The sequence below is a fragment of the Mytilus trossulus genome, chromosome 4 (assembly GCF_036588685.1).
Source record: "Mytilus trossulus isolate FHL-02 chromosome 4, PNRI_Mtr1.1.1.hap1, whole genome shotgun sequence".
In the NCBI taxonomy this organism is placed as follows: Eukaryota; Metazoa; Mollusca; class Bivalvia; order Mytilida; family Mytilidae; genus Mytilus; species Mytilus trossulus.
Window position 1 is genome coordinate 93,300,430 of NC_086376.1, and position 20,766 is coordinate 93,321,195.

Consider the following 20,766-nt stretch of genomic DNA (forward strand, 5'->3'; position numbering starts at 1 on the left):
TATTTTTTTTTAATTACAAGGGGACATAACTCAAGAACCAGAAAGTTACACCATTCAAATTCAAACTAGATCTGTGTTTGGTTGCAATAAGCATAGTGTACAAGTTTCATATCATTTAGTTTAAGCAAACTTAAGTCTGAAAACGGAAAACGAAAATTGACAAGGGTAAAATTTAATGCCACACCCACCCCCCACTGGGATAGGGGCATACAATTATCTGCCTCTGCCACGATGTGGGCATTTAATAAAGTACATGACACCTATTCTGTCACAGTGTTTGGGGAGATCCATGAGATGTCTATATAATCCTGGAAATACCAGTTTATATTGAAATGATATAAACTAACAGACAACTCCTTCCAAACACAAAACGTTATTGCATCACTAACTGCAGGAGTCAATGAAGTAAGGTAAAAACACTATTACACCTAATGATATCAACAGAATATAAAATTTACACTCATCTTATGTATTAACATGTACATGGTCAATTGACAAACATTAAGATTATCACAACATTCTTCTGTCTTTTTTGTCATGCCTTAGTATGATTGACAATGATCAATTGAAAGCACATGCATTAATTGGCTGCATGCCAAGATAACATGCGTTTTACATGTTAGTTGATACACATTACTCATTGGGAAATCTAATTCATTCTGAGTGAAAAAGATAATTTTCTTCCTGATGAAAGGTATGACCTCACTGATGATATTAAACTTTCTCTAGACATTATCAAGACAACCCATATGTTCTAACATGTTTTTTTAATAACTTCAATTTACAAATGTTCTGTAGAAAAAAAATACAGCAAAAGAATTCAGAATAAATAATTTTATTGGACATCTTTGATATATGAATATGACACAAACAACATTTAGAAGCTTGGTTTTGCTGAGGACAAATGAAGCCAAAATAAAATGTCTGTCTCCAAAATGGGTTTTGCTAAGTACAGCTGAAGCCAAAATAAAATGTCTGTCTCCAAAGGGGTTTTGCCAAATACAGTTGAAGCCAAACTAAATATCTGTCTCCAAAGGGGTTTTGCCAAGTACAAATTAAGACAAAATAAAATGTCTGTCTCCAAAGGGGTTTTGCCAAATACAGTTGAAGCCAATTTAAATGTCTGTCTCAAAAGGGGTTTTGCCAATTACAGATGAAGCCAAACTAAATATCTGTCTCCAAAGGGGTTTTGCCAAGTACAAATTAAGACAAAATAAAATATCTATCTCTATTTGGGGTTTTACTGGGTATTTGTACAAATAGTAACACATAAACTCTTACAGTTTGGCCTAAATCTCAAGATTTATTACTGTAAATGTTTTCACTCTATTTTTACCCTGTAGTCAAATAATTTAAATGACTTATCACTTGAGAATAAATTGTCAAGGCCATGAGGCATATTGAATCCTTGAAAAGTATCAAGAGTTTCCCCATTGTTCTTAATAGGAATTATGTTTCTCAAATTCTGTTAGATGTATTTTACTCGGGTATTTTAGAACTAGTCTCCCCCTCCCCACAGACTATTGGGTTATCTGTCCTATTGTCATAAATCTCCAACAATATTTGTTTTTATACAATCCTATAAACTACTACTATACATGGTGACATATGACCAAATCAATGATTCATGCTTATTAAATCAATCACTGTAATACCAAGTTTTAATCAATAACAAGCAGTAACCAGAAATAACCAGCAATAATACATCTACATCCCAGCATGCAATACCATATCTAAGGGGGCATCTCAAAACACAAAGTGTTTTTTAAAAAGTCTAATGAAAAGTAAAGTGTGTATTCATAAGGCTGATGGAGCTTAAAGGAAATTTAGCAATGATTTAGCTTAGAACCATATCAAGCAAGAACTAACATTTATACATGTACATGATATCGAGTGAATGTATTTTGTATAAATGTCTATCAAAATGAAATGATTTGTTGTGATGTGATGTGAAGAAAAACAAACAACACCTTGCAATATGATGTCCACCAAAATTACTTACATATTCCTTCACTGTCTGATGGGTTTTAAAACATTTAACATGTGTTAATAGATTTATAAATTTTAAGGTAATTTTATCAAATTTTTTACTAAAATATAAAACAATAGACCAATATTGTGAAGGCAAAACCATGGGAGATAATCAGTGTGTGCATTTCAAAAGTTATTGAATTTGTCAAAATATTGGATCTACATATATATCAAGTCAAAGATAGACACACATAAAAAATGAGTCCGCTTAATCAATATAATGGCACCCATAGGACCTTTATTTTTATGAAGGCATCCTATATAACTATATATACTAGATAAACTTTTGAATAATACATATGAACCCTACTTTACTCATATTAAGGGGCCTATACATAATTTACTTAGTAACGAATATAGCATTCAAAACTTCACTACGGGTTGGAGAGGTGAAATATCCTTATTTTACTGCATTTTAATTTCTTCTTTAGCAGCACTGACTTACTATATATATGGAAATTTCCCAAATTTTATATCTACTTCTTTAAAATTTTTGTTGATGCAATGCACAATTTCACTATGACAGAAAATTAATAGTAAAGGTTTAAATCTGTAAATCGGTTTGGGAATAGAAGTGCATGATATATCACTTTATGGTGTAACACCACTAATTCGGGCCCGGCCAGAAAGCACATACCAGAAAGTAGTACATATTTAACACAAAATAGTTCCTACGCATGAGTGTAACTTTCAAAATATGTAGGATATTTAGGTATTTTTGGCATCAAATGAAAGCCAAAGGACTGGTGATCATTGTAGAACACTTTTGGACTATTAATTTTAAATATTAAAAAAACTGCATCAAATTTTAAAAAGAGGGTACATTTAGTCTGTTTGTCAGATCTGAAGTACCTGTTTTGGTACATCCAAAGTTCCTGGAACCAGTTCTTTCTTATATGCCTTGTAAGGTATGTTGATTTTTTCAGTAGAAGACACCATAAAGTGTTGCTTTGACATGCATTGATTGCCACTTTATTTGAACTTAAAATGAAAGAGGTGTGCCTGGTTGTAATGGAGGAATTTAACATAGAAAGTAATGGGACCATGAATTAGTGGTGTACTTCCTTATAAAGTCGGTGAGGAAATGTCAAAGTTATCTCCCCTTAAATATTATCTTAGATATCTTTCAATAACCAAATATAATCATTACTTTTACTAAAAATAGAATTTTATACAAATTTGTCAATAATATTTGTTAAGTGTTTGATTTTAAATCAAAGATAACTTACTATGAGTATAGGGAAGAAATAAAAATTGATGATATTTTTTTAATAAGAAGTCAAGTTTGAGTGTTGAAGTTTAGTTTGGTCGTTGTAGCTTAACATGTTGGACATCTTAAATTCCTTATGTTAACCATCAGTCTTTCTTCTACTTATATCTTTCATATGATCTTTAATTTAACATGTGTGTGTTATTTGTCTTTTATATATGTTATTTAAAACAAGATATCAGTTTAAATACCCACCATTTGGTCCTTCCACACCAAGCTCAGCTGCATTGGCAATGTGGGCCAACTCATCATTGATATCAACATCTTCACAGTCCCAGCAACGGAAACCTGAAAGTAGAAAAAGAAAAGGTCAATAATATGCTAATGACATGACTGAAGGAGTATGTCTGTGACCCTCTTTGCAGTGTATTTGAGGTCACAATGTTTACAAATATTCCATAGCCTATATCTGAAAATCCCTATCAATAAAATTGAGAATGGAAATGGGGAATATGTCAAAGAGACAACAACCCAACCAATAAAATTGAGAATGGAAATAGGGAATATGTCAAAGAGACAACAACCCAACCAAAGAGCAGATGGGTCTGAAACACAACAAGAAAATACTGCACTCGAAGGTGAGCTTCAGCCACACACAGATGTTAGCAACTACAGGTTCACCTTCATCAATAAGCAAAGCCCTTACCAATAGGAAAATATATACTTTACACTGCCAATTTATATAGGTGGTTCATAAGGGGAGTTGAGATGCCTCAAAAAAAATCTTATATCATTTTAAGTCTGTTAGGGTCATGCTAGTCCTTTTAGCAGAAATAAAAAATACCAAAGGAAGCAGAAAAAACAATTGTATGACCTACTAAACAGATTCATCTATATATAACATTGTCATTAGTGGAAAGCCTTCATCAAACATGTGGGGGGAAAAGTACTATTATAAAACGGAAGACTCTTAAGTAACCCAATTATGAACCACTTTAAATCACACATCCTTTCTGGACGAGGAAAATGACAAAATACATCACCACAGTAAAATAAATGTGGTTTTTGTTGTTACTAATGGGAAGTTGTATTGGTTTTTATATTTTCTTACATACAACCAATTACATGCACTACATATCCATCTGCTTAATTTCAAATATTTCAATGCTATACCATTTCCTTTTTCTTCCACTTTGTTTAATGAGGATTATCCCAACCTTACCCTTAATCCAATCGTCTGTCTGAGCAAGGAAACCTACAGTTATTGCTTTTGAAGAGACAAATAATTGAAAAGGGAAAACTATTTACTTAGGATATGATATGATACCTTACATAGAATACCTTTAATTTAAAAGTTTGCTTTGAAATTATATATTGGGCGAAAAATTTGTTGAACAAAGATATTTATTATAATTAAAGGTTTGAGATTTTTACAGTATTCTGGACCTATATTAATTTGACAAAGTCTACCAATTATAAAATTTGGAATACAGTGATACTAGTACATTTCACTTATAAGTTTCCAGGTTACATTACTACTGTTGCTTTCTGACCTTGACAATTAACAAATAAAATACCACAAGAACCCCTATGACCTATAATACAATAATTCTGTGTGGAAAACTATGATTGCCAAAAAAAACCCAACTATATATATTGCCTTGAGACTCAGTAGTCTCGTTATACAGAGTTTACTTTTTAAATATTTAAGGAATGTGTAAATAAGTAACAGGTTTCTGTAATATCTACATCCAACATGTTCACATAATCAATACGTCTTTCTTTAGTAGAGTTGTAGCACATAGTTTTTTTATGAATAATGTTCTATATATTGCTTTATAAATGTATTACAATAGCCATATATAGAAAATTGTGTCTATGATTCATAACTTTCAAGGAGTTTTAAAAGACTGGCATCTTCATTTCTTAAATGTTTATTTTAGGTTTTGCTACCGTTCTATATACAAATATAATCAAATTTTGTTTCTCCTAAAAGAAAGTTATTTTTATTCCAATTAATAACAACTTGGTAGAAACATACCACACACACAATTTTTGAAGATGTGTTGACCTTTCCTTATTCATAAGACAAATCTTCAATTAACACGTCAGATCTATTTATACAATGTTACCACATCTTATGATATCATTTGTCTCATTGTATGCCCAGACAATAATGAAAACAAGAACCTAAGAGTTCCCCTGAACTTTAGTGGGGTGAAGTGTCAATCACTCTTAAGTAAAACCACATGTATGCATATGTGCTTCACAGAGCTATCACTTCCTCAACATACAGTATTAACAGATTGTCAAAACATGCTTTGTTCATAAAAGATGTATGGTTAAACTAGCATTTTTACACACTTGTTAAATTTATACAAGCATTTTTTCCTTCAAGATGTATGTTTAAACTTGCTTTTTTTACACACTTGTGAAATTTCAATATTTACTGGTATTTTTCCATTTCAAGCATAAGTTGTATCATCAGTTACACAGGAAGATTTGCATGCATTTGAGTTTTCTCATTGGCACTCGTACCACATCTTCATATATCTATTTAAATTGAAATCATACTGAGTCACTTAAAACCCTATCATATTATGAAACAGTACAAGACATCAAGTAAACTTTAAATGAATTCAAGCTAATACCAGCCATCCCAAATGACTGGTATTGAACATTGTATAAATGCATGTATAACTATTTTTTCTTAGTGTCCCTCTCTTATGCTCAATAATACAGTAATTATATAAAGTATTATATTTCCCTAAAGAAATTGGTCCAGAAAGCACTGGTCGATAAACTATTATAGAATAAATGTTTTTTCTCTTCTCTGAATCAGACAAGATTGAAAGAACAATATTCACTATCAGAAATTAACCTTCATTATCTTTGGAGAATTAACCTCTTACAAATATCAGCAATGTGTGAAGATTTGAACTTTTGATACTCTTACCACCTACCACTTGCTGAAACTTTCTGTTTATACAAATATATAATTTTGCTTATACTAAATATATTTGTATATATATTTAATAAATACACTGTTTATATGAATCTGTCAAACAGTTAAGTTCCATTGTTTTGCGGTTTTTGTACTAATATATCACATAGCTTTAGGTCTTATAACAGTTAAAATTTGTAGTTCTTCTTCAAACTAAAAGACTATGTTGTAAATGATACTTCATGTCTTTGCTTAATATCTTGTAAGTAAAAATAGGAAGATGTGGTATGTCATGCCAATGAGACAACTCTCCACAAAATGATGTAGAAGTTAACAACTATAGGTCACGTTACAACTCTCAAATAGGAATACATAGGTGTTTGACAGGTTAACAGGGAATAATAAATTTTGAAAATATCTAAAACTACATATATATGTCAGCGTTTCTTATTACATAACCCAAATAATTCAGTCGTTATATTCTCTTTGCTATAGACAGATACTTATACTCTCTTTGCTATAGACAGATACTTATACTCTCTTTGCTATAGACAGATACTTATATTCTCTTTGCTATAGACAGATACTTATATTCTCTTTGCTATAGACAGATACTTATATTCTCTTTGCTATAGACAGATACTTATATTCTCTTTGCTATAGACAGATACTTATATTCTCTTTGCTATAGACAGATACTTATACTCTCTTTGCTATAGACAGATACTTATATTCTCTTTGCTATAGACAGATACGTTAACTCAAGTAGCACAGATCGATGACAGGAAGAGAGGAAATTATTTGTGCTACATAAATTGTTACCATGGAAAAGTTAAATACTTTACAACAAATCAGTCACTGAATTAAACCATGGTCCAAAGACGAAAGGGCCCAAAATCGGTTAGCATTTATCATAAATGTTAAACTTACAGGCTTAAATGAAGTGGTGAGGATAGCACATGGCAAGTTTATGAACAGCAAATACATTCAATTCTCTTTTTTTTTTCATTAAAAGATTTGCCATAAACCTGACATTTAGATTACCGGTAGAACCATGTTATTTCTACATGTCAAAACCTGGCTGCCCTGATAAAGAATTATTGACTTCGGATTTACCCTCATATGTGACATTTTTCTACAAGTCAATAAATATTCTCTAATGATATCATTATCCTTCAGATATTGTCAGCTTGATTCGATTATTGACTTTTTGTTAACCATATCAACAGACACAAAGACAAATAGATGCTGTGATTTTTTTCCATTGTATCTTCTTGCATTTAAAAAAATAAACTACAGGGGTCACTGACCACACTTCAGAATTATAGGGAGAAGAGGTCGTCCTGGCAGCTAAACAAGGAGAAGTGAAGACCCAACAGGGGAGACTACAGGATCAAGTTAATCCTTTTTAAGAATGATAGTTTCCAAGCATTTATACCTTTTTACAGAAAATTGTGCATGACAACTGCTTTAGCCAACCTGAAAAATCTTAGATATTTTGTTGGATGGCATCCATCATGCCATTTCATTGGCGGATCCAGGGGGGGGGGGTCCTGGGGTTGGAACCCCCCTTTTTTTGGGACTTTTGGGACGATTCAATGCATTTGAATGGGAGCATATAGTTGGAACCCCCCTTTACTCTGGGTTGGGAACCCCCCCTTTTTAAAGTGGTTGGATCCGCCCCTGCATTTATGAAAATAAATATAATGAAACTCAAGGTAAAAAATTACATTTCCAAGTGTTTTTGAGGTCTATCTAATAACTGTACTTTGCTGAAATCAGCTACCTATAAAGTTCCAGAAAATCTTAGGACACAGTATTATTTTCAAGATTTTTAAGAAAATTACATTGAATTCTCATTTTCTAAGTCTTTATACTAAAGATAGGTTTGCTAATATCCCATTAAAATAAAATAAATTGCAAGATTTAGTAATTTTCAAGCTTTCTTTCTTATGGAAAAGGCATCTTATTCTATGATATTTTTCTGTTCCTTTAAATTGTATCATCCAGTGTTTTGATTACCACATAATCTTAATTTATCGGGTGACTCAAAATGGAAATTTTGGTGGAAAGAGTTTCCTTATTGTTTATCATTAAACATATCACAGCAGGTATTTACATATACCTCTGTCCTGCAATCTAACGGGTGATTCAACATACATGTATTTAAGGATCGGTGCAAAACTTGTCAGAAAATTTGCCAAACAATACACTCACTTTTTGAACAAGCAGCCAAAATTTTAAAGTTTTTAGATGTTTGTGTAAAATAGAAAGCTAACCTTGATAAACAAATAGTTATCTATTAAACTATCTATTATATCTGCAAAGAATGCAATTATATGAAATTCAAACACTGCTAAGATTTTGTCTTTTGTAAATCACTTTTATATTTTTACTTAGGTACAAATCTAAGCCACTTCCTTCAACTTTGTGACAGTGAAGATTAATGTTGTAATCTCATATGTTCCATCAATCTTTAATGTAGGTACATGTATTGACAATTTGTTAAACATTTTCTTACATGTTTTCCTCCTGTTAAACAGTTTGTTCCTGGAAATTAAATACAGAGAGTAATTTTGAAAGTTAAAAGCAATTTGCAAGCCAGCAGTGCAAAACATCATCTTCTTATATGCAGCGAGTTAATATATTGTTATTCAGAGGCTATTGTTAACTACCTACGTTTATAAAATCCAAAACCCTTGGGATGTATTCTAGGATATATATGGCACTCATATTCTAGGCTATATATGGCACTCAATCTCTTTAGACAAGTTTATACCAGTCAATATGTAGAATGTCTGTAAAATGTGGTTTACTTGATAAATGGCTCATTATTGCAAGAATAAATGACTAGAAATAATAATATAAGACTCAAGACAAAGTAATGTAAACCCACATGCATCAGCTGTAGTAAAACATATAGTCTGGTTCAGTTGAAGTTGTTTACCAGGCAAAGTGAAACTGTCACAAGTACTCCTTTACAAGATGTATACAAAACGTGGCCATTTGTAATTCCTGAACCATATCACAATAAAGAGGCAGAAAATAACTAAAAAACAATAAAAATTTCAAAAGTAGAAGAGAAATCAACAACCTCAAAAGTCACCATGGGTGTAAAAAACAAAAAATAACAGAAAGACAATCAACAGGCACTACCAGTACCTATTTTAGAAAACAATCTTACAAATATGAACCAGGGTATAAGACTTCTCGGTCAGCTTTCTGAAGAAAAAAACATATGACTTATACATGGCAAATTCAGGTTCACAAAAAAAAAGGGGCAATACCAGGTGCCCAGTGTCCAGGTATGGTAAGCAGACAAAATTGTATATTTCCAAACTAAATCTTGACACTTAGCACACTGAAGACAGTTACAGTGTCAGTTTTAGAATATTGAGTTTTTGCCAGTGACACGAGCCAGAACCTCTGTAATATTCATCTGATGGTGACTAAGCTCCATGTTAACTCCAGACAATTAAAATCAGAAGCCAAACCGTAGTCTTGTTAGCAATCCCTCTTCCTGTACTAACTTAACAAAGCTGAAGTAAAGCCAAAATTTTCTACAACATTAAACTAAATGCACATGTCATGGATCTGTTCCAATAAAACCAAAACAACAGCATACTTACAATTTTCACTTTTTAATTACATAATTTATTTTTATTCTGGTGCACTTACGTGTACCTAATTTTTGCCAATATTTCATAAACCATATGCCATGTTGTTTTATGTTTCCTTCTTACAAATTTTTACTATCACTTTTAATAAAGATCAAAAGCTTCTGACTCTTAATATTACTCAATGAAATCAGATATAATGGTTGTATTGAGTTTGTAATTGAGACAATATGTAACAAGCGGTTGAATTATTCAGGTTTATAGTTGTGTGATGCTGACCCAGATAGTATGGAACAACTTTGGTGCACGCTTCATCTCTTTATTAATGTACTTAAGGCAAAAACAAAACAAAAATCTCCTCTATTGAGTTTACCATCACTGTTTCAGGGCATTCAGTCAGGTTTTCTTTTTGTCTAAAGAAGTGATCTATTATGCTATAAATAAGAATCCTTTCAGAGAAAATATTGCTTGAAGTTTTTGGTCCATACTCATTATTTTTAAAAGAAAGAAAGTTTTCATTTCCTTAATAAAACTGACTACTTAACTGAATCTGACTGTCATAAGAAAGAGCATTGTTTCTTTCATCTTATTGAAATTCATTCCAAGGACTATGTAAAAATCTCTTTCTGACGATTTCCTCATTACACTTACTGTATTTTTTTGAGAGTCTACCCCAATTATTTCATTCCTGTTTTTAAAAAGTAACTGTTTTTCACAAGAACATTTACTATCTAACCCGAGATCAAATTTATGCTTTTTTTTAAAACTTGAGTAACTTTGATGGAAACTGACATTGTATAACCATCAATCAATAGCTACCATCAGATAAAATGTTTTTTAACTTTCTCTTTCACCATGTAATTATCCACAGAAGTGTTGTCTAAAGTGACTTTCAACAAGAAAGTTTTAATTAACTCAGACAAGCTTCAGACTATTTGAAAGATTTTCATAAGCAAGTAGAACCAAGTAGACAAAACATATACATCAAAAATTAGGTTCAAATTTTGGATGAAAAACATTTAAAAGGTGGGGTTGGGATCTCCAAAAACTAGTATAAACAACTACATTTTCATAAGTTTCATAACATTTGGTTGAGGCAAACTTAAGTTAGTGATCAGAGACGAAAATGCAGCATTTTTTTCAATTTTAAAGGGGCATGACTCTGGAATGGTTAAAGTGATGCAAAAATTCAAACTTGATCTGTGTTTTATGGTTTAAGAATTGTGTATAAGTTTCATAATGGAAGTTTGAGAACAGAAACAACCTTGGGACGTATGGACAAGGGTAAAACTTAATGCCCTCTCAGATTCCACTGGGGTATTAGTAGAAACAAGTAAACATAAATACAACAGAGATTTCCAAACTGCCACATGATCTACATATTTCCAGGTTAGAGACAGAATATCAGGGAGATTTGTGTATAGACTGAAATCAGGAAGACAACCTTAGATTCCAAACATATTTCCAGGATTACCTAAATATTCTTCCCTTTCCTGTCCACAATCAATTCAATGGCATTCTGTTTTGGTCGCCATTGTACATAATATAATATACATGTACACATGTAAAATACAGCATCATTCTAATACACACTCTCTCTTGAAATTAGCACTGAACTATCTCCAGCTCTGTGAAAATGACATAAGAATAACAACAGTATTAAGACAATTGTGTTTTTACAATTGAAACAAAGAGAAAATTCTGCAAGCACTTAAAATACCATAAACATTTACTCATAAATTTCCAGGAAAAAATGAAAGTCCTGAAAGAAGATCATGTATTGTCTATAAATCTAAGAAAGTCTTTAAGCCTAGAACATACATTGAGTATGCTACAATAGATTGATCATTCCAACAGGAAGGTTGCCAATAATGAGGGAAAGATTGACAGAGGCTACACAGGTGTATCAATCAGCTATAGGCACTGATGTTGTCTAATATCTAACATATACCTACAATACTGTCTGTATCAACAATCAGAGAAATTCTACCTCTGTCCTCTCAGCCTAGTGCTGGACAGAGTGAAGGCTAGTGTCCAACAGAGGCTACACAGGTGTATCAATCAGCTATAGGCACAGGTGTTGTCTAATATCTAACATATACCTACAATACTGTCTGAACCAACAATGAGAGAAATTCTACCTCTGTCCTCTCAGTCTCAGACTAGTGCAGGACAGAGGCTAGACAGGTGTACTAGTATCAATCAGCTGTAGGCACTGATGTTGTCTAATATCTAACCTATACCTAAAATACTGTCTGAAGCAACAATGAGAGAAATTCTACCTCTGTCCTCTCAGTCTCAGACTAGTGCAGGACAGAGGCTAGACAGGTGTACTAGTATCAATCAGCTGTAGGCACAGGTGTTGTCTAATATCTAACCTATACCTAAAATACTGTCTGAAGCAACAATGAGAGAAATTCTAGCTCTGTCCTTTCAGAGTTTCAGATTAGTGCAGGACAAGTGCAAGCCAGTGCAGGCCAGTGCAGGCCAGAGGCTAGACAGGTGCATCAATCATCTGGAGGCACAGGTATTGTTTAATATCTAACTTATACCTACAATAATGTCTTAAGTTCTGACCCAACCATGAGAGAAATTCTAGCTCTGTCCACTCAGACCAGTGCAGGACAGAGGCTACACAGGTCGGTGTATCAATCAGCTATAGGCACAGGTATTGTCTAATATCTTATTTATACCTATAATACTGTCTCATCCAATAATGAGACAATTCTAGCTCTGTCCACTCAGACCAGTGCAGGACATAAGAAACATATTTCAAGAGCACCATGCTACTTTATATCTCTACTTAATCCTTTTTTGAAAAACCACAGCTTTAATATTCTATCAAGACATATATCTAAGAAACAAAGGATGACAATGGTTATATGCACTAGCAAAACTGAATATTCAGTGTTTTAATAATGAAGAATTTCTATAATCGTCAAACCAAGTACTAGTCAAATTTACCACAGGTTCAGACCAAAAGAAATCAACATTTGATAATAGATGTGAAAACATGAAATTAAAATTTTCAATTTGTAGTCCCACATGATCGATTAATTACAGAAACAAGACAAGGTACTCACAATATGAGTGGGTGTAAGATAAGATATCTTAACAGTGTACATAATCTGGGTTCAGTTTCATCAAACATCTTAAACCATTTTCTCCTGAATGAAAAGACCAATTAAATGATACTCATTTGTCATTAAAGAGAAAACTTACAGATTTAATGAAATTCTGACATTACATTTGAAAAGAGAGGATATCAGGTGAATGCACATGAGATCCAGCTAATGAAATATTAGGAATAACTTGATATATCAATGGCTGACAATACACTTTATGGAAATTAAAGTGTGACTTCAGTGGGATTGTAAGACAATAAACAATAAGTTTTAACAACTGCAGGTATTATGCTTTGTTCATGATGGTTAATCATGCTAACATACACAACAGAGGCAGGTGACGATTAGAATGAATCATAGGGGGAAATTGGGCTTCTTAGAAAAATGGAAAAGTTTTACTTTTAATAGTAAGGGAAATTGTTGTTACCCCATTTTTCATTTGTTAACTTTATTTGTATCAAAAGAGATTTGTTGCCTAAATTTACTGCCAGAATATATATGTGGTACATGTACATGTATATGCTGTAAATGTTTATATGAAATATAGACATCAACCTTAGAAGAAATAAAGAAATAAGGAGTGAAATGTCCAACCACTGGCTATGATACACAATTCAGACAATAAAACTATGCAGTTTTAATTGAATATTCATCATAACATATAATGAATAAGTAGCAACTTGAATTAACTGGTCTTTTGACAATTTTCTTAAGATTGTTGTTGCATGTTTATCCATCCAACAGATTTTCTTCATACCAAAAATTCTAAATCAAAATGCTGATATTTCACCAAGCAACCAAAGGAGGAGACAAGAGAAAATCTAAACTTTAGTTCATCCATGTACCAGTACCTGTCTGGCACATGCAATCAATATCTAATGTTGTATTGGAATAACAACAACAGATTTTCTAATATTCACCAATTTTATGTGACCTACAGACATCTATGTAAATTGGGTTATGCTAAGTGCTTTTATTCAATTAGATAAATGAAACCTACAATTATTATTAATAATGATTATTAACAATTACCCCTGAAATTTACTACTTTATTGTGAATATAAATTGGATTTTTCTACCCCCACTGTATTGAACAGCTCACAAAAATCAGCAGATGTTTTAATTACAAGCTTGATAGAATTAATAATATAAAGCTGTAAGTTATACATTTTGTCAAAATTATAAATAAGTCTTACAGAACCCGTATTGTGTGGTTATGAGCATTGTGTATAAGTTTTATAGCATTTGGTTGAGGCATACTAAAGTTAAAGACCAGACACCAACTTCGGGGCGTAAGGATGCACAAGGGTAAAACTTAATGCCCCTGTTGTAGCATTATGAACATTAAAGGGACAAATCTATGTAAAATAGAAAACAAAGTAGCTAAAAAAAATAACAATTTAGAAAAACAAAAAGTCTGTAGTACAATGATCTATAATAAACAACCAGTTTAATACAAATTTCAATTATAACAACAAACAAAGCCCAGACACTAAACCACACAAAATAAACGTCCAAGCGCAAAATATATGTATTATAACTACATCAATGACTTGTCCACTTTGATATGTATTATAACTACATCAATGACTTGTCCACTTTGATATGTATTATAACTACATCAATGACTTGTCCACTTTGATATGTATTATAACTACATCAATGACTTGTCCACTTTGATATGTATTATAACTACATCAATGACTTGTCCACTTTGATATGTATTATAACTACATCAATGACTTGTCCACTTTGTTGGTTAAAACAGAAGACAAAAAATATATGTATTATAACTACATCAATGACTTGTCCACTTTGTTGGTTAAAACAGAAGACAAAAAATATATGTATTATAACTACATCAATGACTTGTCCACTTTGTTGGTTAAAACAGAAGACATCAAATTACATATTTTTTATCTTATATCTTGAAATTATTTATCTCTTTACTTAATCAATAGACAAAGAGCATGGTCTGTCCATATGCTGGTGATCACAAAAGATATGTTAAAACCAATATGCCATTGATAATGAAATTGAATTCTTAATAAGCTGACCATATGAACTTTTATCCACATGACAGACTTATCATAACATCCAGATGCCTCAATCATTTATATGAAATGAGGAGTATCTTATGTATTATCAATATTAACTTAACATATGGTCATTTACTAATTATATCTCAATTACAAATCCACAAGGGATTGAAGTGATTGAAATTACAAGCACAATAGAAAGGGTCTTTAGGCAATAGCTGGGTGTCTACAGTGACCATGTAATTTCTGGTTTGCCACACATTATAAAATAATCAATATTATCTGCCTATTAAACCAATGCATTAGTTACATTAAGTGTATCAAGGTTGCCACTAAATAGGATAGAAAGGGTTACTACATAAAATTATAAATAGGGTTTTTGTTGTAATTTTTTTAAAAAGATTTTGGTTTTACAAGACTGTTTAAGATATGATGGTTCACCAACCTTCAATGTCATATGTACGTGAAGTTTAAAGGAACCTAATTCAAACTGATAGATAGTTTTCAGGATTAAAATAAATTAAAATAAACAAAGTACAAAAAGACTAGTACTGATTAATTATGATTACATACTATAGTGGGAAAAATAACTTTAAGTTTGTAAAATACATTTGCAGAATTGATACACATTAAAAATGTTTCTGTATTTGCATCATGAGGATGATGCTAGTACATACATTTGTATGTAGAATCATAGATGTGGGTCTTACATCTATGGTAGAATTGACAGTTACAAGATAAACAGCCAAAAAGAGGAAAGTGATAGTGTGAAAAAACATATGGTGTTCATTACACATGATCATTACACATCCCTATAAACTTTCTTCAAGGAATTCTATTACCTCACACATTAAATAATTTACAGACCCCTCAAGCTAACATTTTTCAATGTTATGTCAAAGTGTAGTCACACTGAGCCTCATTTAATGTAAACAACTATTGAAAAAACATGTGATCATCACACTGAGAATTCCATAAATTTCTTCAATACCTTTACATTTACAAACAGTCCCGTGAGGGACCATGTCAAAACTGACCAAACAAAATATAATTTAGTAATGTAATGCATTAATTATTTACATTCCTAGTCTGTAATAAATTATATGAACTCTAGAGACCCTTTTATCATATAGGTCTTGACTAGATGTATGAATGAATGAACCATACTTTTAAAATACCTGGTTGTTTCAAGATCTAAGGTGAGCAGGTATTTAAACAGACTTATGTACAAGGTTAATCTTGATCAACTAAGGTTTTCTAAGGTCATCTGATAAACTAGACACACAAGTTGGGTTTTTTGTAAAATGAACCTTCACCGCTTTTATCCAGTTCCAAACTCAAACATGACCTATTATAGAACAGAACATATTTCATTTCCAATTAAGGGCCCACAAGGGGCATACAGAGCATACATGAATAAGGAAAAAGAATGTTAATTTGATAGATACATAGATACAAACATTATTTTACATACAGTAACAATACAATTACTAACTCATATTCACTTTAATAAATTTACCAATAGCATTAAGGACCCGATTGTCTTCACAGTTTAATAAATAAATATATGAAATTCTGATTAGACCCATGCAAAAAAAACATGTGAAAAATAGCTTCATTGATATTAGAAAAATTGATGTGTATAAAATCAGCTGATTTTAAGTAACTTTATCTTCCAGTGTTTCCTGACAAAAAATGGTCCTACATGGACCTCATTACTTATGCCCTTCTAAACAATATGACTGTGTTTCCCTATGAACATGCAATAACAAATTTGATAAAAAAATATCAGATTTTGTTTTTATTTTAAAAACTGCATGTAATGAAATCATTGTACCCTCCTATACTACATGTATGTTTTATTTTGTTGAAATCGTCCACTTGATTACATTGTATGATGCCTATGTTATTATATATATAGAACATTATATATGTTCAATCAAAAGTATATATATGTCTGTTTTTCCTGCCCAACTGTCTTTATTTTTGGGTGAGAAACCTTACTTTGTTGGTTGGTTAAAACTATATGCCTATCTTTTGGGTTATTTTAAAAGAAATTTAAACAGGAAGTTTCACTAAATAACACATGATGATTGATACCTGATGAACATGAAAATAAACAAATAAGTTAAACTATAACATGTTTTTAGTGCATTCCCTTCTGTAGACTTGTGTTATCCTACATTGACATCTGAAATGTCATGTAAACTCTATTGGATACATGTCTCATTGACAATCATACCACATCACTATTTTATTTACTATGTACAGTGGCAGCTCTAGAAGGGGTTTGTGGGTTGTGGGGGTTTATTTTGACAGTCAATGCATTTGAATGTGGACATATAGTAGGAACCCCCTATAAAAAAGGGTTGGGACCTCAGTTGGGATACCCGCTTTTCCTGCTGGATCTGCCCCTGATGTACTTGTATTAACTATGTACTCTTTTATTAACCATGTACTCTTTTATTTACTGTGTACTCTTTTATTTACTATGTACTCTTTTATTAACTATGTACTCTTTTATTTACTATGTACTCTTTTATTAACTATGTGCTCTTTTATTTACTTTATAGACCAGCATTTATCAAATTTCACATATATGATATGAATTATAAACTGATAAAAAAAACCTTCTACTTTGAATTGTTTATCAATTTATAATCAAACTTTAAAAACAAGCTTTGAAAATGTGTATATAAATTTACTGTTTTTTTTAAACCCAATCTAATTAAGTTCTTACCTTACTGTCTCATATATTTTTTTAATTTGAACAATATTTCTGCATGAGTAAACATGAACCATAAATTCATGGAAACATGCACTTTGCACATCTGTCAAATCAATGCTTTAAAATGTTATGTCATAAAGTACACACCAACCAAGTAACTTGAATGATTTCCCTTTCGAGTGACTCATTCAGCATGTTTACATAATGTGTATTACTTTACAAAAACTTTGTGATTTAACATGTTGAATGCAATCTGTTTTTTTTTTAAACATTTAAGTCTGACACACAATAACAATGTATCAACTGTATGTTTTAGTGTATTATACACATACAATAAGCTGTGTATTGCAAGAAAAATATAGGAGTGATTGCACTTGCAGATAATATACCTTTGAACTGTTACCTGGGTTTCTAGATTTTAGGGGATCACCAATAGTTGTCCCTAGAAATACAATCAGGTTCCTATTTAAACTAGGCATAGGTCTAGATTTTTTTTTATCCTAGCCAATGCCTTTGTTCCATTATGAGGCTGAAGGGGTTTTATCTGATATTTTGGCAAATAGAATTACCAAACCTATCCCCAAAACTAAAATCAACTGAAATAAATTTTGGCAGCCCCTAAAATTTGTCTTTAATGTGTTAAAGTTTTATTTCCCAAATATAATAAAATATTTGCTACTGGACATTAAGAAAACAACACGAACAAAGTATCATTTAAAGAGAGAGTTACAATCATTCTTAATTTTCATCTTTTGATGTTGTTCAGTAAGAAAAACTAAATGTCAAATTTGACCTTATCATCTAGAAAATGAAGTTGTCTAAAAAAAAAAATGGTCCAACATTTTTGAAAAAAGTGGTGTTATATCTTTTTATAACTTTTCAAGTGCATTAAATTTTAGACAGTCAATAATCTGTAAAGCAGATTTATAAATATTAAAAAGTATTTCAGCAAGGTCTGCATGTATATAGTTTAAAGTAGCTTATTCAATGTACTCTATAGGAAGTCACACCAGATATGAATTTTGATGGATTACCTGGTGTGAGCTTCATTCATAAATAAGTTGTCATTGTGTACAATGTCATTGACCTAGTTGATCTTTTCGATTACTATGTAAAAACAAAGTTTAATCAGTTATCTTTTTGTAATTACTATAGCATGCAATGATTTATATATTCAGACAGACGCAATGAATTAACATAATGTATTCCCAAAGCACCATCTGGTGACTCACGGAAAATGTCCGATAAACTGATTGATCAAAAATGACTTCATCGCCCGGCTACAATGACAGAAATGATAAAATAATAAAATATAAGATTAGCACTGTCCTTTTTAAAGATTTCATAATAATTGTTTTATGCTTTAAAATGTCTGGAAAATAAAAGCAAAACAAATATTTTAGCCGGCATCGATCAACTATCCCCAATCAATTATAATTTTAAATACCTTTGGTTATTTCTCCAAGAATTAAATTTTTATGATCAGCTGTAGCAGGCTCTCCGACAATTAACAGCACTGCTGTTGAAACTTGTCGCAAATTACTTCCATCAGCATCAGCTTGAGTATCTGTCTCCATCATGTTTCCACACACAAATGATACCGGTCAGAATCAACCGGAAGTAAGCAGTCGGAATTCTTCTTTTTACCAAGTGAAAGAGAAAGTGCCGATGTACTTCGAGTGAATGTAGGGGAAATCTCAAAATATGTCTATTCTTTTTTAATATTTTTTTGGTCAGTTTTTATGGTTGTTCCAGTTTAACTTTAGGAGTCTTGTATTTTTTAAAACTTTTTTCATTGTATTAACATGCGAAAAATGCTCATAACCTTCATCCTCTGCTAAGAAAGTAATACTGTTTTTGGTGGATAGTTGTGAACTGAGGTTGTGAATCAGCCTTGTCTCATCGACAATCATAGCACACCCTTTTCTTTTTATACAAAAACATATTTGCCTCTCTTATTGTACAATTCTAATTTCTTCGTAATAGTACAGGATATAATGAAACTGCAGGAAAAGTTTACAAATATCTTAAGACGAAAATGAACCGCCACACTTTAAAGATACGGGAAACAATCCTCAGGAACTGATTCTCCTTTTTTTAGTTTTCTTATTCTTAGTCTATTGATAAGTCAGTACTCACTGAAATAAGGATATTTTGTATGATTGCTAATGAAACAACTATCAACAGATTTGGAATAAACAGTGAAAGAAAGCAAGTATAGGCAACCCGGTACGGCCTTGAAGCTTCAACTATAAGAAAAACCCATACCTTATAATAGTCGCAGGCTATATACCGCTATAAAGAATCTATAAAGGATCCAATTTGATTAATGTGCAACAATTTATACGGGGATATAACGGCTTAATTCATAATTTAACACAACTTACTTTACTGTGACGAAAAACAAATATGACCAAGGACAACCACTGCACTATACAAGCTTTTGACTTGAGACAGGTATTTTAAGAATATGTCAGGGTTACACCACAGGCTCTTGTCTCTAAATCAAAGTGTTTTCCCTCTATAAATCTTCATATAGCACGTCATATTAAGGTATTATATGTACGGGAAAATAAGTGTCTGTGTTAAACATATTAGTGAGCGCCCAAACCTCCCCTTAAATGGACAGTGGATTAACAGCATAACATGAGAACAAACTGTACACTTTAGAAGCAACTAGCTTAACTCAAACGATCGGTTACGAGACACAAAAACGTGCAATTACGGTAACCTAAAACAATGGATACAAAGCACCGAGATAAGATTTGAATAAAATTGAGCCGAATGGAAATGGGGAATGTATCAAAGAGACAAAAACCCGACCATTGAAAAAACAACAGCAGAAGGTCACCAACAGGTCTTCAATGTAGCGAGAAATTCCCGCACCCGGAGGTGTCCTTCAGCTGGTCCCTAATTAAATATATACTAGTTCAGTGATAATGAACGCCATACTAATTTCCAAATTGTACACAGGACACTTAAATTGAAATAATACAAGTCTAACAAAGGCCAGAGGCTCCTAACTTGGGACAGGCGCAAAAATGCGGTGGGGTTAAACATGTTTGTGAGATC

General features: G+C 31.9%; 1 protein-coding gene across 2 annotated transcripts in view; it reads right to left on the bottom strand.

The window, feature by feature from the left end:
• The window catches only part of LOC134716347 (microtubule-associated protein 1B-like), a 33,336-nt gene extending 14,006 nt beyond the window's left edge, over window positions 1-19,330 (bottom strand). Inside the window, exons 1-3 of one of the 2 annotated variants that reach the window (XM_063579284.1) lie at window positions 19,142-19,330; window positions 3,497-3,589; window positions 2,003-2,017 (exon numbers count right to left, since the gene is read on the bottom strand). In XM_063579284.1, the coding sequence (XP_063435354.1) occupies window positions 2,003-2,017; window positions 3,497-3,589; window positions 19,142-19,274 (241 nt within the window). In that variant the 5' untranslated portion in view covers window positions 19,275-19,330. The remainder of the gene's footprint in view (window positions 1-2,002; window positions 2,018-3,496; window positions 3,590-19,141) is intronic. The other variant, XM_063579286.1, reaches the window with a different exon arrangement.
• Between the last annotated feature and the right edge of the window lie 1,436 nt (window positions 19,331-20,766).